Source organism: Amblyomma americanum, chromosome 1 (assembly GCF_052857255.1).
Source record: "Amblyomma americanum isolate KBUSLIRL-KWMA chromosome 1, ASM5285725v1, whole genome shotgun sequence".
NCBI classification, from domain to species: Eukaryota; Metazoa; Arthropoda; class Arachnida; order Ixodida; family Ixodidae; genus Amblyomma; species Amblyomma americanum.
Genome location: NC_135497.1, coordinates 52901562 through 52928124, shown reverse-complemented (window position 1 = coordinate 52928124; position 26563 = coordinate 52901562). Strand labels below are relative to the sequence as shown.

Below are 26563 nucleotides of genomic sequence, written 5' to 3'. Positions count from 1 at the left end.
CACTTTGCACGCAGCTTGAAATAATGTTATTTTTCTTTTTCTATGTGCAGCAACTGCATGGCCTTGGGGGAATGGCTGCACCACAGGCCACTAGAAATATGCTCGAGTCCTTCATGACACCAGAAGTGGTTGTAAATTTGGCTGGGCCAAAAGGGCAAGAAAAGAAATTTTGCAGCCTTAATGCTGCACATGCGATCCCGAGTACGCTACTATTATTGATCTGGTTTTTCTGTGCACTGACATCCCTGTTACATGGGCATTTTCAGTGGTAACTGAAAATGCCCATGTTTGCAGACCATAGGTTAAACTCAATGCTTCTTTTGGGCTTAGTAGGTAAATCACACATTAAGTAACATTCATATCTGCATCACGTTTGACAGGCGATTGCTATACTCATGAATGCTTATGGCACAGATATATATATGGTGTAGATGCGTTATATAAGTAATGTGTGGATTTGCAAGAATACATAATAACACAGCTCGAAAACAAAGGCATTGTGGTTGGAGTTTTAGTAGATTTTTCGAAGGCTTTCGACCTCGTAAATCACAAAATCTTGCTAAATAAATTGCAGTGCTATGGTATCCGAGGAAAAACACTATCATTAATGAACTCTTATTTACCATTTAGACAGCAAGTGGTATTGATTAATGGCATGCAGTCTGAACCGAAACCTCTTTTATGTGGTGTCCCGCAGGGGAGTACGCTGGGGCCTTTACTGTTTTAATATTTACATAAATGATATTGTCATTATTAGCCACAATGCAAAGTTTGTCATCTATGCTGACGATATGGGTCTATTTTTTGCTGGTAATGACATCCATGACCTTATCTATCAGTGTAATTTGTGTTTTTGCGTTTATTTTTTGTGCAAATTTCACATGTGGCCAATTGCTATGTATATCTCCTGCTCAATCGCTGTTTGCCTTGTAAAGGAGGCTGCGGGCTCAAGTCAAGTCTAGTAGATTTTTCGAAGGCTTTTGACCTGGTAAATCACAAAATCTTGCTAAATAAATTGCAGTGCTATGGTATCCGAGGAAAAACACTATCATTAATGAACTCTTATTTACCATTTAGACAGCAAGTGGTATTGATTAATGGCATGCAGTCTGAACCGAAACCTCTTTTATGTGGTGTCCCGCAGGGGAGTACGCTGGGGCCTTTACTGTTTTAATATTTACATAAATGATATTGTCAATATTAGCCACAATGCAAAGTTTGTCATCTATGCTGATGATATGGGTCTATTTTTTGCTGGTAATGACATCCATGACCTTATCTATCAGTGTAATTTGTGTTTTTGCGTTTATTTTTTGTGCAAATTTCACATGTGGTCAATTGCTATGTATATCTCCTGCTCAATCGCTGTTTGCCTTGTAAAGGAGGCTGCGGGCTCAAGTCAAGTCGCTTGCCTCTAAAGCGACTTTTACTAGCAGTCTCCTCCATCACTGATGGAAATAAAGTTATTATTATTATTATTATTAATACCACAATGAAAGCTCTCTAGGATTGGTGCACAGATAATTTAATGCAGATAAACGAGTGTAAGACTAAAGAGGTCATATTCAGGCCGAAAAATGGACTCATACCACCGCATCAAAATATTATTTTAAACTAGCGTCTTGTAATAGTGGAGCAGTTCAAATGTCTCGGGCTAATATTTTCCTCAAGTATGTCATGGGACTATCATGTTAATCATGTGTTACAAAAAATTGCTCATATCACTGGTGCAACAGGTCATTTAAAATATATCCTTCCTACACAAACTAAAATGATAATTTACAACTCAATCTTCAATTCTCGTTTAAATTATTTCCAGTTAAGTGTGGGGCACTACAACATTCACTAACCTTGAACGTATTTATTTAATCCAAAAAGGTATCTCAGACATGCATATAATTCATCGTGCCGACATCCGAGCGCAGCCTTCTTTAGCCGTTCTAGAGAAGTACATGTTCTGTATAAATATTGCCTTAGTGTCACCTTTAAAACACAAATTAGGAACAATACAACCAACCTATGGAAATTAGCTGAACTAAGGAACAAAGCATTAGGCTATCCAACAAGACATGGCGAGGAATGGATAGTGCCGACACCTCGACTGAACCTAGGAAAACAATCATTACACTCCTCCATCTCTTCTTAACATTTATGCTCTCATTAATTTCGATTTTTTTTCCTGCTTGCACCGAGAACTTCACACATTGTATTTAAAAAACATGGCTTAAATTTACTTCTGTGTACACATTGCTGTTTTGTACGTTCTTTGGTGGTTCTTTTGATGTAAGTTTCAGTTCTGCCTCCCTGCTGAACATTAGGTTTGTAGACTCGTCAAGCTGCTCATTGGCAGCTTTTTTCTACAACCCCTCCATCTGTATTGTTAGATGGGAAAATAAATTGATTCAAAAAATATAACTGCTATGATATTTTTTCACAGGCCATGAAGAAGAATTTTTCTGATGGCAAACAGTGCAACATCATAATGTTGTGAAGGTGTGGTTTCACCACTCGGATGAAGAGCTAAAGAAAAAAGAGGCAAAACCGACAAAAGTCCTGCACAAAGGTGACTTTCGGACTAAGCCCAACTGATGTAGACTTTGAATGGAGGTCTTTCTTTTCTTAATGTTTTAGGTCGTGCAGCAGAACTATTTTGCTATAGAAAAACACTGCTTCAGTGCATGCGGTCATTTTATTCTCATATGAACCCATGAATACATGTCATAGTGACAAATTTTTATAGCAGTTGCCTATGCTGAAGAGCAGTGTTGCATTGTAAGTTGTAAGCTATGTTCAGTATGTGTACACTTATAACCACACTGAAAGTCATATTTGCAGCCCCTTATTGCACTAGCGACATAAAGAACAGTGCGCTTGAACTGAATTACGCATATTCAACTGCTGATTTTCCATTTACATTTCGTTAGGCAGCACAGAATACAGCAGCTCAAAAGAGATGTAAAGAGGCCAGCACAGCACACCACACACAGCACACCAGCATCCAGCTAAAACCTCCTCAGAATGTACTCAAACATCATGAATTGTCCTTTTGAGGACATTCTGAGGCTGTCGTGAGACCAGACACGAGGATCTCTAATACTTATTGAGGATCATTTGAGGACGTCCTTAGGATAAAGAATATGTTCAAAAAAATATCCTCAGTACGTCCTCAGGACATTTCAGTGTTGTCTGGGACACAGCTGCGCTTATAGAAAGAAATTCCACCATTAAAAAAAAACAAGTTAAGAAGGAAATCACACAAAAACACAAGTGGAAGTTTATTTCTAAAAGTTAGAATTCCCTGTTTTTTGTTGGGATATTGCCCTGGATTGAGCAAGGGCGCAAGGTATCACGTGACCTTAGTGTTGACTGCTGTGATGGAACTGCAGCTGAATCATTGCGATAGCCAGAACATAATTTTTCGAGATGTGTAGGCATGATTCTGCTTCAGTATCGTTACACACAGCAGAGGAACCCACTTAACCAAGTAACTGCCCAAAGCAGGTGATGACAGTGAATAAACAGTGCTACAGTAGCAAACAACATTTGGCAAGGAGATGCAGCACCCTGGTCTGCAAATGTGTGCAAGGTAGCAGCACAATGCCTCTAAATGCACAACTGCGTTACTTAGTCCAACGGTACTATGTCTCACAGCACCCCTACCTTGTCAAGGATGCATGTCAAGGACACTGACCTTTTTTTGGTTATAAAACTGAATTTCGAAAATTGAAGTCTGCGTACTTTTATTGTTTTCTTTTCGGTTTAAACAGAAAACTCCAACCTCTATAGATATCTGATTAAGGCTACATTTACTATGAGCTACTTCTGTTCAATCAGTTTCTGAAAATTGCTCAATAAAACTCGATTTACATTGTATTTTATTCTCTTATGCTGCCAAAAATAAAAGAATAGCAAAAAAAAACAATACTGTTTGCTGCCACCTGACTAAGCCCCAGACCCCACATGATGTCCGTAGCCAATGGCAAAGTTTTGTAAAATTGGGCCCCGTGAACAATAATCGAGCACACCGACCTGTGATGGACATGAAGGAGCCCTCTGGACACCCGTGGGCCACCCTGGGGCAGGCCGGGCAGGTGCGGGTCTGGCAGGCGCTGGCCGTGTTGGGGCCACATGGCTGTTGCTTGAGCTCTGCAGCACTGGCCCCGAGATGTCCACATTACGGAAGCTGCCACGCTCACGGCTGACACTGCGGTGCGGCGTTTGGTGCTGCGAAGGTGGCATTGGCGGCGCGCTTGGTGCTAGCGGCTGCTGTGGGACCATGGGCTGGGTCACTGGAGCCGAAATGTTGAGTGCCTTGATGGCCTCGGCATCTATATTAAACTTGGACAGGGGGCGGCCCCCACGCCGATCAAGGCCCACCTGCTGGGCACGGCTCCTGAAGAATGAAAGAGGCGCAGTCCACATCATGGTCCAAGCAATGCACCAGTGCACAACTCCTCACTTTAACTTAAGAACACCGAACAGAATCCAATCTGAACTACGCCGTGCTCCAGCTTTCCACAGCCTGCAACTTTTAACACTGGAAAAGTGCCAACTCGTACATCCAGTGCACTCCAAGTCTGAGCTCTTTTTTTTTGCTGCAAAATTATCAATATATTGTTATCAATAACTCAGCTCCAGCGAGCTAAATTCACCTTCGTCTTTGTTAAAAGGGCACTACTATTTATTCGAGAAAAAAAAAAGGCTGTCAAAGCAGCAGGAAATCAGGCCAAGTCCAACCATCTAAACAGATGCACCATAATGACTCCCTACAGCACCACTACCATGTACTATACTGGCTAATTTTTGTTTCTGGCTCAGCTGTTCATTGCTGAGCTTTAGATTTTTTTGGTAATTATTTACTAATACCTCTTCCATCAATAATGTAACAAGGAATTTAAGAGAATTGGCCAAAGTGCTGCAACAGGTTGGAAGTATGTTCTCTCACTGGAGCTACATATGCAAGGCACAGAAGTCTGCACGTTGCTGCGAACAAGTCCACGTCTTTTTTCTCTTCAAAAAATGGCGATATGAAATTGGGGGATGTAGTCTACCTATCTGCAGGGTCTAAGGTAGTCATGGCTGAGCCACGGGTAGTACGTGTCTCGGGCCAGTGCCCATTCCTGGCATGATGCATGGAGCTATATGTGTGAAAAAAAAATGTTAATTCATGTGCACATCAGTTCCACTATGAAAATTCGAAATGCGCACCATTTACCCGACTCACTCATGCTGGCTGCCACTTTCCCTGATGAGCAATAAACAACACGAGAGCTAGCTTCCGGTAATCTCCGAAGTGTGCACATCGCGCAGGATTCCGAAAGCACAGGATCGTTGGCTCGGTTTGCCGCTAGTCAGCCGGCCACATGCAAGCATGGAAGGCAGGATGGGGCACCGTTTGACCGCCTTTGACATCCATTTGCCTCAGAGTCCTGGCCTTGAGACTGCATCGTTACGCGTTTTTTACTTTGCACTGTGCAAACCGCGATGCCATTCCGCGGAGGACGGGACGTGTCAGATTATATTTGGAGTCAACTTTTTCTTTTTAGTCGGCGAGGGCTGCAAGTTTAAGGCTCGGCTTACAACGGCGCAATATACCATATCTGAAGCATTTAACGTGCACCTGCTAACAATTCTTGGCTTTGCAGGATTGTTTATGTGATGCATAGCATGCATTCATGTTACGCTGCCAGGTGCTCTGAATTCATCTCCCGTCAGCACACACTATCACAGCCACTGCACCTGCGTGCCACTCCTCCTCCAGCTTCTCCTGTGCATGTGCAGTTTAAATTAGTAACAGGCGCATGCGACAGACTACAGCTGTAAAGCACATCTGCCACCTCACAACCGTAGCTGGCAACTCGTGGAACCGGATATCACCTGCGTCTCACACATGCGTTTGTTTTCAACCAGTAGCAGACGAATTTTTTGCCACTTCCCAGAAAGCACCATATCTTGTAAAAAAGGCGGATTCCTAAAGGACAGTACAATAAATTATGACTGTGGAGGTATGTTCTAGAACAACCTATGTAAAATTGCACTGCACGATTCAGCCATACTCTAAACTTCTATAAAAATGCAGAGTTGAAAGGACTCCTCTCAACAATATCACTGCTTGAATGAACTACTTGCGTCAAAACAGATCGCATGGCCATCTTTGCCACGTTGGCTTGAACACGCAACCAGTGAACCATGCTACTGGATAAGCCCCAATAACCATGTCAAAGCAAACAGATGGCTTCTGTTGTATTAAAAACTAATACTTAACTACGACAACTTTCACAGTGACATCAACGACGATGTCAAAAATCTACTGACGATTTACAAACCGAGAAGCATGCAGTAGCAAAGCTATCCCTGAAGCTTTTAGAGATCACTGGGCTTCTGCAACAGTGGTAGAAGGTACTTGTTTTTTTACTGGGACACAGGTGGAGCAACTGCCAACATGCTAAATGTAAAGTTCTAACATATTAACCTCGCCACCATTAGCACAAAAAATACAAACAGTATCCTTGAAAGTGCCCTTTTCGAGAAAAATTTATCTAAACATACATAAAATGTAGTGGAATAGGTCCTCTAAACCAAGTTCAATGGTTCCATAAGCCATGGGAATGCTCTGAACTGTGGTTTCCAAGTGGAAGTGAAAAAAATTGGAGGGGACACTTAAGCTCTGCCTCAAGGATATGACGTGATAGCGTTAATGGGTTAATGCCCATTTATGCAGAATTGGTCATTCTGTACTTACAGTCATAGACTGCTGAGAGTCCCCATATCTTTCCTGGCGCAGTGGTGCAGTGGTTAAGCGATGTGCCACTAACCTGCAGATGGCAGGTGCTGCCACCGGTGGGCCTTCTGCAACCCAGGTTGCTCTTACCGAGCAACCTCTCACTACCAATCATTAATTTAACTGCCACCTGCCATGGTAGACAGTTTGCTCACAGTCCGGTGGACAGGCTGTGATGATGCCACAAGGTCATGTGAATTATGTGGCCCTGCCTCTTAGGTTTCTTCTCTAGAGATTTTTCGCGGATTTTTCGCTCACGGCCAACGATGCAGACGCCACAGACGCCGACGACAGCTTTTCTGTGACACACGCTCCTTAACACTATTGCATTAAAATTGATGAAATTTGTCTTTAGTGTCCCTTTAACTCAACACACTTGGAACCCAATCTGACCCCATATAGGTTATGGTTTACGGGGTTTAATGTCCCAAAGTGACAGGCTATGGGGGACACCGTGGTGGAGGGCTGTGTATAATTTCAACCAGCTGGGGTTCTTTCATATGCACTGCCATCACACTGTATACAGGACTCTAGCATTCGTCTCCATTGAAATAAGAGTGCCGTGGCCGGGATTGAACCTGCATCTTTCCGGTCAGCAAGTGAGCCCCATAACCACTGAGTTACCACGGTGGCCTTGACCAAGTTTAGCAGCATAAAGGAGACGTACTCGTCAAAGCCAAGGAGCATGCATACAGTTGCAGACAGCCAGCGCAAACGCACTAGGCTGCAGCTGAAAATATTAGCAACAAGAACCAATTGTGTGGAAAAATATTGTGCACGTACACTACTTACCATGCAACCAAATCCTGTGTTAGCACACATATCCTGTGTATGCTAACATTGGATTTGGGCACAATGTTTCCGATAAGAGCATAAATGACCATATACCCCAACATATCATGGCACAAAAGCCAAATACAAAGAAAGTGCAAAACATGCTCTTATAAGTGTGCAGCATAAGCAAAAGTATTCACTAATTAGACTCGTTACTGCATGCCTACTGCAACATAACAAAAATCTGGCATACTTTATTGCTGCCTTGCGAGCTTTCGTCATCCACCATGTCTTCAGGTGACGTCGGAAGTAGTATATAGAGAAACTGGTGATCACAGCCAGAGGCACAATGCAGAGGAAAATTATGTACATGGACACCATAAAACTGTAACCGGCTGTAAGAAAAAAACAGAGTGAAACATACATTAGTCTATCTGCTCATCAATACACATACATTTAATTTATAAATATGGTGTGTACGGCAAATACGTAACTATTTTTTCGTATGCAGTAAAAGCTTGCTAATTTGACCCCAGTTAAATTGGAAATCAGGATAATTTGAAGTGCTGGCTCAGTCCTGGCCAACAAAAGCCATATAAGTCTATGGCATCGTACACTTGCTACTTCCGATGCTACGGGTCTCGCATCAGTTAATTTGAACGGGCTCCCAAAGAGAAGACGCATCCAGGTATGACTGGCGTGGCAAGAGATTATTGAAATAGCCCTCCTCGGAACCTGAATTCAATGCTGCAGAGTCACTCGTGCACCTCTGACAATAGCGTGCAATGGTAGGAGTGAAGGCGTGACTACGGACGGACGGTGCCATCTCCGTAAACAGTCCAACTGCTCATGTTTGGTTTTCTAAGCTTCACGCAGCCTGCGTCACTCAGCCAACCATCCTTCCAGACGCTGATTAATGCATCGCTGGTATCCCCCACAGTAATTATGGCACAGCCTCAAGTGTGTGTGCAATTCAGTAAAGCCCAATTATTAAGGCAATGTGAGCTTTAAACAGGACAGGGAATTTTATGACTTATATCATACTAAAATTTCCTATCAGAAACAATCGTATCATAAAGATTCCACTGTATATTCCCAAAATACAGCTGTCCATACCATCCACAACAAGATTCAAGTAAGAGTATGAAAGCTGAACTGAAAAATAAAGACAATTTTGTACGATTCTATAACACTTTTGAAAGCACGCTTCCAATGAGCATTTTACAGTACAACTATCACGCAAGTTATCCACTGGCACACATCAGTACGTACCTGATGGGTCTGAAGCTGGGCCACTGTCTGAACTCCCACCGGGTCCTGGGTAATTGCAGTATGGAGGAGCATAGCCCACCATGCAATGGCAATTGCCACGGCTGTTGCAAACCTGCACAACCAGCAGGTCATCATGCTGCCAGCAATTTGTGCAACACCATAACAAATAGAGCTTTAATGGCAGTTTATTTCTCAGCTTGAGAAATATTCTCAAGCTGAGAAAAATAGCTTGACAAATTTCTCAGCTTGCTCCATGTTGCTAGGCCTTATGTTGTGACACTATCCTTTCGAGCAGCGGGCCTCTTTATTGAGGCCTTAATAAAGAGGCCTGCTGCTAAAAAAGAATAAAAACAAAAAATAAATATAGAAAGAACGAATAATAAAAACCTATCTCTAGTATGAAAACAGACTACGATAATTAACAAAATGATAAAGGCCAACTTACCCCATTATTATAACAGTCATAAGGGCATTTGACTCCATAGATTTTTTCAAGAGGGACGCACTTCTGGTTCATACAAGCCTGTAATGCATCCAAAAAATGCTTTTGTTTGCACAGTTATTTAGGCACCACCTGCTCCTCTTTGGCCACACAGATGCTATGGTAAGTAGGACCATTCTATAGTAAAGTTGCTTGGCTCAGCAAAAACATTTGCTATATCAGTGTCTATATCAGCATCAGTAAAAGGGTACCGTTTTATTGCCATCAAAATTAATTTGCCTTGCTATTACGCTGTTATGTGTTTGTTGCTCCGAGGCGTCCTAGATTGTGCGTGTGCTGCGATGACATCGTTACGTGAGTACACTGCATGGGTGAACACTCTTAAGTATAACTTTGTTTATTAAAGCTGCCATTAAAATATAAGAAAAAATGCACAATCATCCACGGAAGGTGAAATGTTTCACTGGACTATACCAGTGTTTTTGCTATATGCAAAATTGCTATGGTGGGGTTCCACTGCATATAGAAATTGCACAACATACAAAGCTGCACAAGTGAACAGTGGTGAAGTAGTATTTAAGCAAGATTCTCCAACGGCCTTTTTGACCGCCCTGGCAGAAGACTGACAAAAACTAAGGTGAGTTACCTCTTTCTCTCTCGTGAGAGAAGTAAACTCATTTTTCTGTCAGGTTCAAATTTAAAAAAAAATAGAAAGCTTGATAAATGCTTAAAAAGAGAGACAGAGGCAGAAAGAGGTTCCAAATTTGACCACTATAGTGGGACATTTTAGAATGAAATGCGAAGGTAATTAATAACATGAAACCGCTGTACATGTCAATACAAAAATTTCTGTGACAGTTGAATAAAAGCATGATAAGATACCCAATCAATGAAAACAATTCAACGTGAAAATTCCAAGGACAAAACAGAAGACGAAAAAACACAGTAAAATCTTGTTGATACCCTCCCAGTTCCCAAGTACAGAATCCCGGCCATTAAAAATGTTCCACAGAGTTCACTATTTTTCTTTCAGTTAATAAATTCCGGATATCACAGACCCCTGCAACTGCACTGAAAATTCTAGCAAATCCTTGTTGCATAGTACGTTTAGCAACCAGCTTCATGTGTGCAAACATACCACTGGGCCAAACCAGGGGGCACGCGGCATGAAAAGTTGCAATTCAACCGCAGTCGCCCGCCATGGTGTTTTTCTCTGTACTGCCTTAATTAAAAGGGGCGAAGCATTAAAATTAAAAACTAAAGTGCATTTACGTATGAACGGTCATTCCCGCAAGGACGCCACATGAAAAGCAGAAACGCAGCGGCTTCTTCAGAGTGCCTTAGAGCAAGCAGGCGAAGCATCTGAGAACTACATGGATGCGCTAACATGCAAGCGGGCTGGGTATGGCGAATGCAAACCAAGGATGCTGCGACAGTAACCTGCATGGTGGCTTTTCCGCAGTGCACTCATGCAAGAGGGCAAAGCATCCGTAAACAGGGAAGAGATCGCTAATTTTGCCACTGCCGTAAATAGACCGGATGGGTTATGAAGTTTCTTCCCTGCCAAGAACAACGCAAATATGCAATCAGTTCTGTGGGCACACTAAAAGGGGCTGCTCAGACCTTGGACCTAGGAATTCTAACAAATTTTTATGAAGTAAAAATGCCAATAAATAGTTTTGTATCTCACTGAACAGTTACATTTTAAAAAATTGAGCAGTTTGGATCGTATGTTTTTCTATGGCGTTTTTTGTTTTAACATTTCAACGAGGTTTTACTGCAGTAGGCTTTAAAAATAATGAATTTCAACAGTTAAAAATGAACCAGTGAAGTTCACATTTAAAGGAGGATGGGGATGACATGGCTTAGATATAAGGTAAAGTATTTCACAACTTGGTTAGAGAAAACTCTACCATTTCAATTCTGTAGTCAGTACAAACTTAGAGGAGTACAAAATATCTCTGCAATGAAAATCTAGCAGGATTATGGTTACTTAGTCTTCACATATGAATACGCTGAAGAAAAAATTTTGAGAGGACACAGAAGCTCTGCCTTAAGGATATGACGTGATAGTGTAATGAATTAATTCCCATATATGCAGATTGTCATTCTCTACTTTACATTCATAAATCCCCAGGAGTCCTCATACCCCTCCTCCTGCGCAGTGGTGCAGAGGTTAAGCGATGCGCCAGTACAATTTGCAATGGCAGGTGCTCTCAGTAGTGGGGTTGTGCTCTGGCTGCTCTTCCCGAGCAACCAATCATTAGTTGGTTGCAAACTGCCACCTGCGATGGTGGGCAGTTTGCTATCTGGTGATCAGGTTGTGATGATGTCGCAAGGTCACATGACCTATGTGGCCCACCTACCTCCTAGGTTGCTCTCTGGGGACCGCCTGCCTGTGCCATGCCCGTGATTTTTTGCTCACAATGCCGATGCTGACGCTAACACGGATGCCAACACAAATACTGTATTTTCTGGACAATGAGGCCTTTAACCCTACCATGTCAATATGGTTATTTATCGCACAATATGCAAACACACCAAGATTAAATTTTTTTAGCTCTGGTATACAAAGGATGGTTTGGTTTGGTCTGGTCTGGTTTATAGGGTTTAACGTACCAAAGAGACTAAGGCAATGAGGAATGCTGCAGTGGAGGGCTCCGGATAATTACGACCAACTGTGATCCTTTAACGTGCACGGACAATGCACAGTACAAGGGCCTCTAGCCGTTGACCTCCATCGAAATGCGACCGCCATGGCCGGGACCGAACCCGCGTATTTCGGGTCAGCAACCGAGCACCACAAACACTAGCCACCACGGCAGCTTGAATGGAGGTGTGTATAGAGCATAATTAAAGTGTATAAACCGAACTAATATCGTATTTAATAGAACTAATTCCATAAGAGGTTTTTATTCGTACCTGTTGAATATACAAGTTTAATCTGAATTAATTATACAGTCTGGCATTATGAAATGAACAATGGTAAGGGCATGTGGGATCATAACTGATAGAGGACATAAGTGTTGTTACATGCTTGCAAGCGAAAACAATGTAATTAATTGCATTTAGCTTGAGTCCATCGTAACATTAATAAAAACATCAATAAACATTAACATTAATAAAATCTAAATTAAGCTTTGAAGTTAACATATTCAAACATTTATATGAAGAGGGAAGTGTTGCATCATCAGCACAAAGAATGCTATCAGTAGGAGACAGGCAGTTAGGAAAATCATTGAATAAGGAAACTGAGGTGCCCAACTTTTTTACATTAGATAAGCAACTAAAGAAAATTAAAGGAATTCTACTAATGCAGTAAGGCATTAACTACCTATGTAGTTAGCTTTAGTAATTTATTTATTAATGTCTAATTTGCATTAAACAGTAATGTTTGCTTCCATATTTTCTGCAGACTTCATTATATGCATTATCAACTTTTGTGCTTTTGTCACGTTATCCTAAATTCTATAGCTATAAGTTGAACATTGTTATGATGTTTTTCTCGTGATTTTAACATGATGTTTATATCCTGCATTGATGCTTTTTAAATGCATATTTTTAAATAACATTCCTTTCTGTTATAAAGATGTTGATAGGCATATTGTATGCTGTAGTGTTGAATGAAGCGTTGTGTACTTTTAGGTTCTGTTCTCAATTAAGCTGCTGTAGGGGGCGAGGACCCCACGTCAAGCCTATACCTAGGCTTTCTGTCCCCGCCTCTCAGATCTCTGGTGTGGAATAAACCTGATTGATTGACTGACTGACTGACTGATTGAAATCGAAGCAATGTCAGTGCAGCAACTTCGCCAAACATCAAATTGTTTACAGTGCAGGACATTAAATTTTTCTAGATGATTAAACAATCTTAGATATGTATATAAAGTTTCTAAATTATTTTACTGAGAAAAAAGGGGAAGACTGGGGGTGGCCCAAAAATTGCTGATGAGATTTTACTCCCTTTTGAAAACAGACAAATACATTTTTTTCTCTTGGGGAAACACCTAATTAAAAATTAAGCTCATTATGAGTGTGAAGATATAAGCAATGACATCTGCAATCAGTTTCCTACCATTTTCTTAGATACCATCTAGGCCAGAAGTGGAAATTTTTATTTATAATATACTTCTCACTTCAGTAGATGATGTGAGGAAGAGGAAGATTCAATGCTGACAACAGACAGTTGGGACAGTTGCAGAACAGTTGGCAATGGTCATTAGAGGAGCAGCTGAAGCAGAGGATTGGCACTAAAATTACGAGCAATTTCCAGGGGGCTACAGAGAGTTACTCTGTCGTGAGTGATAGTTGGTATGGAAAAGTTGTTAGATTTCTTGTTGAGGAAGAGTTCGACGCCACTGCTGATTAGAGTCTGAGCAAAGAATTTCATTTTCATAGTAGCATTCTTTAACAGTATGTTCTAGCAAAATAATATACGACCAACACAAGGAAGCTATCAAATGATGGAACTTTGGATGATTAAAGATAAGTCTCTGAGAAGCTGGTAGTAGTACTTGTGACATGTGGACTTTGGGTCATTCCACGCGAAAGGAGACGCGCCAAATTTTCGACATCTTAGATTTGGCTGACAAAATTTATATCAGTTAAGACAAGTTCCAACAGAAGTGTACAGACCTTCTTTTGAAGAAAAAAAAAACTTTCTCTCCAAATATCGCGCTCCAAAGTGCAAGAAATCGCCTTAGTCTGGGCATTTTTAGAAAATTATTGCTCAGAAACTGTTCCTTGGCGAAAAAGTTTCTCTCTTCATGCATTCAGGTATTGAGATGCCTTGTGTCCCAAAAGGTAAACCGTGGATGACGCCAATTTGGTCCAAAATAGAAGTGCTTAACAGGAGAAAAATTTCAAGATTTCCACATTTTTTAAAGTAAACTTTTAGTCTAAATTTTGAGACAACTTTTTGGAGCATTGTCTGAAACCCTGTTATAGCAGTGTTTGTGTTCAACTTGACTACTACGCTTGCGTTGTTCTGTAATTCATTGTTATAGAACTCTGCCATTGGTCCATGCAACCAAACATAACATGTCTATTCCAAAAACTGAGCAATGAATTTCTATCCAAACAAAATCACTACATTCACTCTCAAGAAAAAGCCCAACCTTCAGTTCACTCATATTTCACACCAGTAGATATGGGAATTACACCAGCAGTATATGGCTAAGCCACCATGATCTGAAGAAATGTGATGACAGTAATCAGGGTAGTAGTATCCTATACATAACAAAAGAAGCTGACTCTTTCAGGCAACATAATGGCAAATATGCAGTACAAGTCAACAAACCTTGTTGGTGCCACATTTTGCACCATTCGGCGACTGGCCAACATCGGCAGTGAATAAGCCCAAGTCCACAATGGCTGATCGACACGTGTATCGTTTGTCATTTTCATCAATGTAAAATTTAGACTGCACAGCTGCTGACTCTATGCCGAACTCCAGTCGTTCATTCAGGTGCACACAGTGCAGTGTTCCACACATAACATCCCTGAAAAAGTTTATGGCAAAGTTAGCACCTTTCTCGCTAGCAAGATAGTTTCACTGATAAGTCACACAAGAAGTTTTCGTGAGCCTTCCTATTTTATTTTCATTTCCAATCATCCCCACCTTTATAATTACCACCATTTCTCATATTACATGAACTAATCCCAAAGGAAAAGAATGTCTACAGCAGATTACACGTGCACAATAAAACATGCACTGTGGCAAGAAAGGCTTTGATGATGTGCAATAATGCATACATCTCTTATAGCAGAATAGCAGCATCAGCACATCACAGTTAAAGGTTTCAAAACGAGAAACCTTTGCCAAATAGACCAAATGGATTTCATATACCCATAGGAAGCATCAAACAGCTTGAATATTTCTTCTATCGGGACATACTGAATTCAACACAAGGGTATTTTTTCTATAGCCAATAGTAAGCAGTTGCCACAGGCTGACCTCTTAAATTTACTTGATATTATCGTATGTTGTCGACTGATGCCTAAAATAAAGAGTTCTGCAATATGGTTTTGCCTCCAAGATTTTTTTCCGTGCACAGAACACTCTGTAAGATGAAGAGGTGCAGCGCCACGCTTATGCACTCTGCTTTCTTGGCAATTTTGGTTATGAATAAATTAAAATGTAATAACAATCGGTACCTTAAAGTTACTAGAGTGAAACTAAAGATGCTTTTGCCTGTGCCTTGCTTATTTTTTTGTTTCAAAAACTAAGTCTTTTTTTACTAAAATTTGACAAACTTGGCCCAAGTCACATTTTTTTATCGACTTTAAAGGTCTGTGTCTCAAGAAAGGAGTGTGCCAGAGCTACCACAATTATACATTGCGTTTTACACAAGTGGGACTATTGAAGTGAAGAGTGTCATGTTTATAGGGTTTATGGATAATGAGATACAGCCACGCAAAATTAAAAAAAACACAGAACAATGAAAACTTCTGACTACCATTTAGAAAAACATTTTTGATATTTCTAAACTTTGTTTTTATATTCTTGTTTGCACCAATGTTTATAATCATCAAAAGCATATTAAATAGCGTTGACAGTGTAGTAATTTCAGCCCTCCAATGAGACCCTTGTACAAGGCTCGGCACATCATGTAGCTCTGAGGAGAGTCCTTGTGTGCGACTGTAGAATGCGGGCAATACTAGGATAGCAAATAGGTAGGTAAATGAGCAAAATATTCCAAACAATTACCAATCCAGACGTAATTTCAAGCAGCGCTTGAAATAAAGCTGCTAAAAGCGCGTCTTACATATGCAGGCAGCAAAGCAAGTCTGAGGACAACGCGCTTTCAAGGACGGGCTGGAAGGTTGTCTCGCTTCGGATGTATGGGTGACACAGCACAGACTTCATACAGCAATGCTCGTGAAAGCAAAGAGTACTTGGCTCCCAGTTCTTTCTTTTAGTGCACGCGACGCTCCCCCTGCACTGCGCACCACGATAACACCACACGGTGCACCGCGCTCTGGCAGCAACAAACCTTCCTTCCGGGCTGTTCTTGTTCTCCTCACTGTGTTGGTTTCGATGAAAAATCTAAGGCACCGGAAGCTATACTGACATAACAAACAGGGTGTACACTTCCCCCAAACTTCAAAGCCGACTGCACAGCGCAAATGTGTTCCTGCAAGGCTTGTTTTTGTCTGCCCTCGGCAGCCGCGTTGTCTTTTCAAAAATTATCTATACAAATGCTATGTTAATAAACGCTCCCAGTCCTTGTTGCAGAGAAGACAACACATGTAGGCTTCCCCTTTTCCCCTCACACTCGGGGTGAAGCCTCCTGGCAGTTGTTGACATTCACTTTCGTCACAGATCAGCGAGACAGCTGAGACTCTGTAGTGGAACTTTCCTCTTACTCCGCTGTTCACGTGCACCCCATGGAGGTGGAAGAACAGCTCTCAGCGACTGTTTTGTGCAGGTTGGTACTTCAAGTCACCCATACATCCAAAGCACAAGAACCTCCCAGCATGTCCTTGAAAGAGCGCTGTCCTATTGCATGGCGGCCTGCAGATGTACAACATGCTTTCAGCTGCTTTACTTCAGGCACTGCTTCCAATAATTGTGCCTACACTGGGAATTGTTTGGAATATTTTTCTCATGTAGCAATCTTTTTACTGTCCTAGAATTGTAAGCCTGTTATACTTAGCGGTACAGGCAGGGCCACTTTCCTTTTCGTTCTTTTTATCGCCCCACAATATCTTTTGTTCTAGTATTGCAAGCCCGTTACACATAGTGGAACGGGCAGCAACAATTTATTTTTTGTTCTTTTTGTAGTCCCACAATAATTTTTGTCCTAGTATTGCCCGCATTCTACAGTAGTCGCATACAAGGAGTCTCCTCAGAGCTACATGATGTGCTGAGCCTTGCACAAGGGTCTCATTAAAAGGCTGAAACTGCTGCAGTGTCAACATTAGAGAACAGGTTTTTGACGATTATAAACATTGGTGCAAAGACGAATACGTGGACTAAGTTTTAAAAATATCAAAATGTTTTTTTTAACTGTCGTCGGAAATTATTGCTGTTCTGCGTTTTTTGAAATTCTGCGCGACCATATCCCATTATCCATAAACCCTATAAATATGACTGCCTTCACTTTTTCAATCAAAGACATGCTTGTGTAGAACACAATGTATAATTATGGCAGCTCTTACACACTCCTTTCATGAAATACAGACCTTTAAAGTAGACAAAAACAAGCATTACTTCGGCCAAGTTTGACAAATTTCAGTAAAAATACTGAGTTCTTCAAACAGACAAAAATAACCAGGCACAGACTTAAGCATCCATAGTTTCCCTCTAAAAATTTTCAGGTATCTTTAGTTATTATATTTTATTTATTCACAACCAAATTTGACCAAAACAGCAGAGTGCGAAAGTGCGACACACTACTTCTTCATGATAAAAAATTTTCTGCGCTTTGAAAAAATTTTGGGGACAAAACCAATTGTAGAACTCTTTATGCTAGTCATCAGACAATAACATATAAAAATATCACGTAAATTTAAGAGGTCGACCATCCACCCTTTGGTTGATCTTGCCTGAAACTACCCCGCAGACAAACTAAATCTATGTGGCTAGTGGCGGCAGTAGCGTAGTGCTCATCCTTTAAAAAAAATTTGATTTCTACATTGACTTATTGGCTGATATAATCACAGACTGCTATTGGCAGGCAGCCTGGTAAACTAAGGGGTCACAGTGGCTGGCTACACTACAACTGCAGTGTCCAGGTAGGAACTTTAGATAGAAAGGACCTTTCTCCAATTGCAATATTCCAGACAGCTGATAACAGCCATTTGCACTTATATATTTGTGTTAATTAAGACAATATGTGCACCCCATAACAAATTACGCAGACAGTGAGGCACAGTACCACTATATGTCAGAAATGGTTTATGGTTTATGGGGATTCAGCGTCTCAAAGCGACTCAAACTATGAGGGATGCCGTAGTGAAGAGCTCCGGAAATTTCGATCACCTGGGGTTCTTTGACATGTGCTGACATCGCACAGTACACAAGCCTCTAGAATTTCACCTACACCGAAATTCGACCGCTGCAGCCGGGATCGAACCCGCGTTTTTCGGGTCAGCAGCCGAGCGCCATAACCACTGAGCCACCACGGCGGCTATATGTCAGAAACAGGCTGCAGGACTTTCGACTGCTGCTGCTTTTGCAGGAGAGTCTGTTATGAATTTTAAGTGGCGAAATCTAACGCTATAGCTTTTACTTTGCATTAAGAAGTTCAAGCACACAAACCCATATAAATGCAAATCATTTGGGACTAAACAGCAACTGATCTTTAACAACCCTGTTTTATGTCCTGCAACAGAACCTATCACCCAAAGTGCCTAAATAATTTTAGAATGACTGCATAGACAATGATGATAAAAATTTTCAACATCATTGTCTATGCACATTCTCTTGCATAAACAAAACGTTGACACTGTAAGTGCATAAACTGGAACAATAGTAATTCCATGCAGGGAAAATTAAGAAACCGACAATGAATGCGGTTGCAAAAAAGAAAACTTCCTTTTTCTTGCCGATGAACGTGACTGTTATTTTAGGGAGTGTCCTTGATATGGAACAGGCAGCTATATCATTTCCTATGCTAATACGATGAATGGTGCGAGTGCAGTTGGATGGCGGATGGTGTGACTGCATTGGCTGCAGTGCCACATTTCTATGATTCCAGCGAGCCATTGTCCCACTGAAGAATTAAGAACAATGGCAGAAGCACCTACAGTGCATTCCCCACAGGCATGCACAATGCCATTGCTGGTGAAAAGAAAGCATATGGTAATAATGCTGGAAACAAAGTGCAAAGTTGTAAAGAACCACAAGCATGACCAGAAAGTGTCAGCCGTGATTTTAAATACGGACAGCCTCGACCAACAATTTCGACAATCATCTGCTCCGCAAGCAAGCTGCTTGAGAAAGAATGGAGTAGTTCAAAGGACAATGCGTGGAAAATAGATTCGACAGGGAATCTACAAAGAAAGGGAAGAAGCCTTATAGCAATCATTTCTTGGTGCCCAAGTGATGAATCTGCCCATCAGGAGGCCGATTCTGGCAGCAAAGGTGAATCATTTTGCCTTTTATTTTTCTTGCCTTTCTTCTAATCTTCTAATGTTCACTTCCAGCCAAGTGGCGGCTAGATCACACAGTTCAAAGACAGGCACGGGATCAAGTACGAAGCCATCACCAGTGAGGAAGCATCACTTGATGTGGAAACAAGACAATGCAGAGAAAAAAAAAACACCGTCACAATCTTTGAAAAGTAAGCGAACAGAAATATCTTCAATGGCAATGAAACTGAACTTCTTTTACAAACGCTCCCTCCAAAACCCATGTGCTCAAGGGGGCCCATGCAAGGGTGACAAGCACAGCAAGTTGCATGTGACCATATTCTGTAGCGAGAGCTACACTGGGCTACCAGTTGAGCATTTCGCAGTGGCCAGGAGAGGCCAGTTGTGCGCATGCGCCGTTGCCATGGAAACCGGAGAGGAGCAGCAGGTGCGGGCGTTCGCTTTGCCATCACCGCGGCTGCGCGCCTGCTCCACCGTCGGAGCCGCGCATGATGTCGCGCAGGTGAGCAGTTGTGTGCATGCACCGATACCATGGTAACCAGAGAGAACTTACAGGCGCGCTGCGTGCTTCGTCGCCGCCTCGCCACACGCTGCTCAATCACCTGAACCACGCGTCACATGCGCAGCATTGCGTATAAAAGGCAGAGATGTAATGGGCGGCTGTATCACAACGTTTGACATGGATGCACAGAAGGAGAGTCTAGCCGCTGCTAAACGGCGGTATAGACAAGAGAAGATTAACTCTTCCGATCTTGAGGTTGTCGCCTGGCACTTGGCTACTCAACAAAGAGAGAATGAGCGTAAGAAGGCAAAGAGAGCAGCGGAGACGCCCAAACAGAGAGAGGTACGGTTTGCCAAACGGAGATGCCAGACTGCCGAGCGTAATAGATGGCGCATAGCCGTTGAGATGGAGCCTATGGAAAATAGAGCATGGCCACCGAGATGGAGCCTATATGTCTCTCATTGCTAAACATACAGTGACCACAACAAGCTCAGCCAGGGAAACGTACCTCTCGCTATGTATACCCTGGCATTGCCGAGCTAAGCCACTGCCAATCTTTTTTGTGTGCAAGTACGGACGCAAGCGGTAAGTGCATCTCATCTGTCACCGGAAAGTCGAAGCTTCCCCGCAGCTTCCGAGGTGCCATCAGAATCCCTGTGCACTACTGCCACAATGGAAAAGCATGGATGGCGCAAGCGCTTTTTCACAAGTGGCTCGCAGAATTCAATGGGCACACAGAACGACAGAAGAGAAAGGTTTCAATGGTCCTTGACAACTGCAGTGTGCATCGTTACATGCTAGAGCACATGCAAGCCTTCTTTCTTCCTCCAAACACCGCTGCAGGCTTGTAGCCCATGGACATTGGTGTTATCGCCCATTTTAATTAGGCTCCTGTACTACTGCTGCGTCCTGAACAGGGTCACTGACGAGGCAACAAGGCATACAGGTATGTGCGAGCGGTGGGAAAGAGTGACAGTGATGATGCCACTGATGACGACACGGTAGATCAGGTTTGTTGGTTTTATGTGGTTTAATGTCCCAAAGCAACTCAGGCTATGAGGGACGCTGTAGTGGAGAGCTGACGTGAACTGACATCGTACAGTACATGGGCCTCAAGCATTTTGCCTAACAAAATGCGACCACCAAGCCAGGGTCGAACCAGAGCCTTTTGGGTCTAGATCAGCTTGTCCAGGTTGTGTTCTCGCAAGATGCCCTGCAGATGGTTCAGTGCCTCTGGGACTTCGTTTTCTCAAAGGGCTTTCTACCTGACCATGTAGAGCAACTAGGTGCTCTCGAGAAAAATGTCAGTCAGCTTTGCGTGAAACAAGCAAAGCTTGGAATTGATTAAAATGTTTGAATCATTGCTTTGTGTTTTTTTTTGCTAACCCGATAAGAACTGGCATTTCCATGGCACTTGAATGTTGTTATATGAAAATGTTTTGAACACTTATAGCCGAGTGGAACTTACTCTTTGTTGCACTTCTTGTAGGTCTTGTTGAGACGGTTATATCCACAATTGGCATTTACCTCACCATCATCATTGCGCTCAAAGCATCGCTGATCCGCCATACGCCCACTGGAACCCCACAGCAGCTGGCACTGGTCGTCATGAGAGCGGCACTGCTTACCGAAGCAGTAAGCCTATCCAAGGAAACAATTCACCATGAAACACCTCATGCTTGCACACTATATTCCATGAAGAAAAAGTTCACTGTCGAATAATTTCAGCTCACTCCAGCTCTAGAGAAAAATGTGCTGTAAAAATAGCTCAATAAAATAATAAAATAGTCTAGAACTGCTTAACATTCTAAGGCAGCCATTAATGAGTACACTAGCACAGAAAAGTCTGCTAGATTTTTATGGTGCAAGAGCCTCTCGGGCTAAAAAGCCCCATGGCACAAGGTATTTTTCTTCTTCTCAAGGTAGGGCCAAAGACTCATTTCCCAAGCAATTCACCCTAAAGAAGCCGAGCACCAGGCCAGGTGAAAGCTCGTACCCATTGTATCACTGGTGGGTACTCAGCGGCAATGGGTATTGAACCCCGCACCCACCGCATGCGAGGTGGGTGCTCAAACCACTCGGCCACTGCTGTGGTCAAGTCTGCTATATGAGTAACAGATATGCTCCCACAGTTCAAAGTTTATGGAATGCAAAATGAAATAAATTTCATCCCTGCCCTCGTATAGAGCCTAGAACAGATATGCAGTGCCTAATTCTGTGCATGCAAATTGCAGAGTGCACCATTAAATCTCAAGCAATGCATCCTGGATGCCAGGAAATTAAATTCCTTTTCCAAAGTTGCATTTCAGAAATTCATGGCAGCAGGCGCACATAACTCAATATACAGAAAGAAGGTGTAGCTAACCTTTGCTATACAGATACAGTTTAATGTACAGACAGAAGAAAATGTACTACAATATTTACATGAGATGAAACTGCTGAATCTCTTCTTTTTAGAAGTTTGCATGAAAAAGCATATATGTGTGCAATTTCAAACAGAAAAAAAATTTGAACTGAAACTTAATTTGCAGTGATTCTTCATTGCTTTCACCAAGGAAGATAGCAAAAATTACATGTTCAGAGTAAACAGGAAAAGGGGACGGGGGGGGGGGGCTTGCTAGGATATATACTAAAGTATTCAGTCCTTAAAACTGCGAGACATACAGGGAGGGTATTACTTTCCCTTTTGCTTTCCTTGCTTTGAAGCTGAAGACTACAGGCTTCTTTAGCATAAAATTACACAGAGATTTCCACAAGCGACTAGTAAAAAAGCATAAAGAAAGCTTTGTCCAAATATTCAGCCTCTTACCTTGCCTCCTCCACATTCTGTTCCATCTTGTACAAAGACATCTACTGGACAGAACTCCGAAACTCCATCACAGTATTCTGGCAGATCGCACTCCGTCACAGTATCTCGACATAATGTGGCTGCTTTCACCACCTAAATGAAAATGAAAAATGAAATATGACTGCTCGTATGCTGACAACAAAATAACAAGCCGAATTAGTTTCCAAAAAGAAAGCTATAACATTTGCAATGGCTAACATCAATGAGCCCTTCTTTTATTCTATCAATAATGTGGCCATTGATAAGTTCCTGCAACAAAATACCTAGGAGTTCACGTTTTTTCAGGCTTGACATGGAACAAACACATTGATTACATAACCACCTAAGTGTCCAAAAGACCACCAGTTTTGTTAGGCATCGCCTGCACTTTGCAAATCAGGAGCATACACTACTTTTGTTAAATTACAACTAGAATACACCGGTATCATCTGGAATCCGCATCAAGCCTATCTTGCCAGAAAACTCAAATCACTGCAGAATAAGATTGCTATATTTATCAAAAGGAAGTACTCTCTCTACTCCAGCCTTACTGACATAAATCATCTCTGAATTTATGCTCACTCAAAAGCAAAAACTTGTTATGCTGCTGTCTCACCTTCGCAGACTTTATCACAACCCTTTGCTATTCGCAGAACCTCATCTCAAACCGTCCCATCGCATCTGTCCCTGATTAGACCACCCCCTTTAAGGTGCAACCCAAGGTTGCTCGTACCAAACTTGCGCAGAATTCACCACTGTTCCTTGCCATTTACCGCTGGAATAAGCTGCCTGAAGAAACTGTTCCCGGGAACAATTATGACTCTTGTCAGCAAACTGAAGCGCTTACTCTGTGCCGACTCTTCACAGACTGTTGCGAGAATTGTATTCTGTTATTTTTATCGCTAGCGCTGTTGTTACTTTTTTCAGTGTGTGTTCTCAACCCATCTAGTTTTATTGCTGGTTTATCAGTGCATGTTTTTCCATGTTCTCTGGTTTAATGATTCCCTGTGTTGTGTATTGCAGCTCTTAAGTGCGTTATTTTCAACCCACCTACATAATGCCCATAAAGGGCATTTAGAGTACATGAATACAGTTGGCGAACAATTTTTCGGACTCGGTGGGACCCGGAAAATGGTCCGAAAAATCTGTGAACTTAAAAAAAAAATCTTCCTGTGAAAAACCAGGTTTAAAAATCGCGAACTTCACCGTTTCCCATGTTCTACTTGCAAGCGACAATATTACACTTCAACTGAGCCACATTCATGTTTTCATCATGTCCGCAGCACCTCGTGTCACGGATAGTCACTCTATGTCACGATACCCGACAGTGCGAAGCGGCCGCAGATCATGCCACAAGTGAATGCATGCGCCGCGCAAAGGAAGAACAGCCCGTTTCAGTGGGCAACGAGGCTTGCAAAGACCGAGAGAGGTAATCCACCGGCTGCTCGTGCCTCTGAATGCACCCCCCCCCTCACACAGTCCGAAATATTGGTCGTAAAAATGTACACATTCCTAAGAGGTGTGTGACGGTTCCTCAGCAAGGTCCGAAATATCCCGTAAGTCCGAATTATTGGAGTCTGAAAAATCAGTTGGCTATTGCACAAAAAAAATAATAATCTGTGCACATGAGCAGAAAAAACAAAGCAATTATAAACGAGTAGTAGGTGGCTTACCTTAAATGTACAGTATTCATGTCACCCTTAAATGAACTAAGATATATCCAAAATCTCAAATTTCCAGAAGAGAAACTTAACGATGAAACGTAATGAGAACGTTAGTGATCAATAAAAATTTACCGCAATGTTAACAATGATACAGGCTTCAGCCTCAGCTGACATTGCATGTAACAATGCAGTATGGTTATGCACGTGACACCACCTGAAATTTTCATAATTTTGAGTTACCATTGCTGCAAGCTTTATTTTGTTACCTACTCTGCATGCAAACACGGGCACATCATAAGCTGCTTTACATTACAATGTCAGACCACAGTACTCTACCAGCACAGAGGATTTTCACTAACATGACCCCGTCACATCTGCGGACAGAGCTTGTCTGGCCTGCTTGCCACAATCACGTGGCCAGGCCTCTTACCAGTGCAGCTTATTTACATGTTCACTCAACACACATTTGCGCAACAAAAATTTCAGATAGAGAAATTCATATCAGCTCTGTAAACGAGATGCACAACAGGAAAAATGCTGATGCTGTTGGAGTTCTCTTTCTGCCCATAAATGCAAGGTCGTGCTAATGGACAGCTACCACACAGGGGTTTTATAAATTGACTCAGCAGGTGCCACCGTTCCAGTCATTGTAAAGGTTTTGTGTGGACAATGTGATTAGCAGACAACACCCCAAAACAGCTTGTGCTAAAAATTACCTGACAGGTAGAAACATCACAGCAGGCACCGATAGCACACGCAGCGTGTGGTTTGAACTTGCAGGTTGCTGCATCACAGCATGGATTTTTGCAAAACTGAAAGCCAAAAGTGAAAAGGATGTGACGTTCTCAATTTTCAATATGAATTCCTTGCTGCCATAGCCTTATTAAAATGATGCAGTAGTGGCTTTAAGTCTATTTCAGCTGAGGGCTCAGAATGCATGAGGATGATATAAATATTTGCAATTTTAAATTAAGTTAAACCAAATGACATGCATTGATATTATATAGTAATGAAAGATGAAACCTACCACCACTATGCAGCTGAGCAAAGATACTGCAACTAAAATCAGCTCAAACTGAAAGAATATGGTTATATGAATCCCTGAAACCTTTTACACACTTGTTTAGAATTTATTTTGTGCAAATTGTTCATTTTAATGCATATCTTATAAAGCAGCATCAGTTGAAAGACATTAAAAAATATACATTCAATTTTTTTGCAAACACAAAGTAGAAGAGGAATCTCACTGTATTTAATCTGTGAATTTGTACTAATTTATTTCATTAAAGACATAAAAACAATGAACTCTTTTATAAGTAATAATTATCCCATGTTCAGTGCCCACTGCCTCCACTGCAGTATACATGTCCGTTGCCCATAAAACAGCAGCCAAACAACACAGACAGAATTTACTAAGCACAGAAGACGTGAGCAGCTTCCTGGGGGCTACCTGCTGTAAGCAGCTTTTCAAGAAACTGTGGAGAAGGATTCCACTTGCTAGAGTCCCTCATAACCTGAATGTGCAGTCTATACATTTCCCAATGCTCGTGTCCTGCACTGCCTTGAATTCTTGCTCAAAAGTTGCTTTCTGGGTGCACATAATTCCACCGGAAAATTCACACTGGAGTGGAGGGCTCCAGATAATTTCTACCACCTGGGGTTCTTTAACATGCACCGACATCGCGCAGCATACGGGCGTCCAGTATTTTGCCTCCATCCAAATGTGACCGCCGCAGCCAAGATCAACGTTTTTAGATAGGGGCAGTTGGAGGAGAACACTGTTAGTGCGCCAGGGAGCAGAGCGAACCCACGCAATCGTCGCCTGGGTGGTGGCGCTGCGGTTGCTTTAGGATGGGTGTGTCGTCTGCTACTCCCAGCTTGAGGAGCGTCAGCAGATAGCAGCTCGCGTGCGTACAAAAATGTATTTAAGGAATACAAGCATAGTTTTTGCCTTGATCTCTTTTGTATTAACGAAACAAGACGGTTCAGTAACATTTACAACCATAACTTAAGCCAGGCACGTTAAAGACGCGTTGCTCGTCTCATCGTGACAAACTTTCAGGGAGCCGATATATTGGGGGAATGCAGTGTTCAGTCATGGAAGCTTAAAAGCTCATTGTTCAGGCTTCTTTAACCATATCTGCATGCATGCCGGGGCAAGTTAGTTTCTTTAGCCTCCTAGAATCTGGTTGTGGCAGCTCGTAAA

The 26563-nt window shown here is 42.0% G+C and overlaps 1 protein-coding gene across 1 annotated transcript in view; it reads right to left on the bottom strand.

Annotated features, from left to right (window-relative positions):
• The window catches only part of LOC144112822 (disintegrin and metalloproteinase domain-containing protein adm-2-like), a 51133-nt gene that overhangs the window by 9663 nt on the left and 14907 nt on the right, over positions 1–26563 (bottom strand). Inside the window, exons 8-15 of the mRNA XM_077645636.1 lie at positions 25074–25169; positions 22676–22807; positions 21335–21507; positions 14566–14767; positions 9273–9350; positions 8828–8939; positions 7809–7950; positions 4030–4393 (exon numbers count right to left, since the gene is read on the bottom strand). Coding sequence (XP_077501762.1) covers positions 4030–4393; positions 7809–7950; positions 8828–8939; positions 9273–9350; positions 14566–14767; positions 21335–21507; positions 22676–22807; positions 25074–25169 — 1299 coding nt within the window. The remainder of the gene's footprint in view (positions 1–4029; positions 4394–7808; positions 7951–8827; positions 8940–9272; positions 9351–14565; positions 14768–21334; positions 21508–22675; positions 22808–25073; positions 25170–26563) is intronic.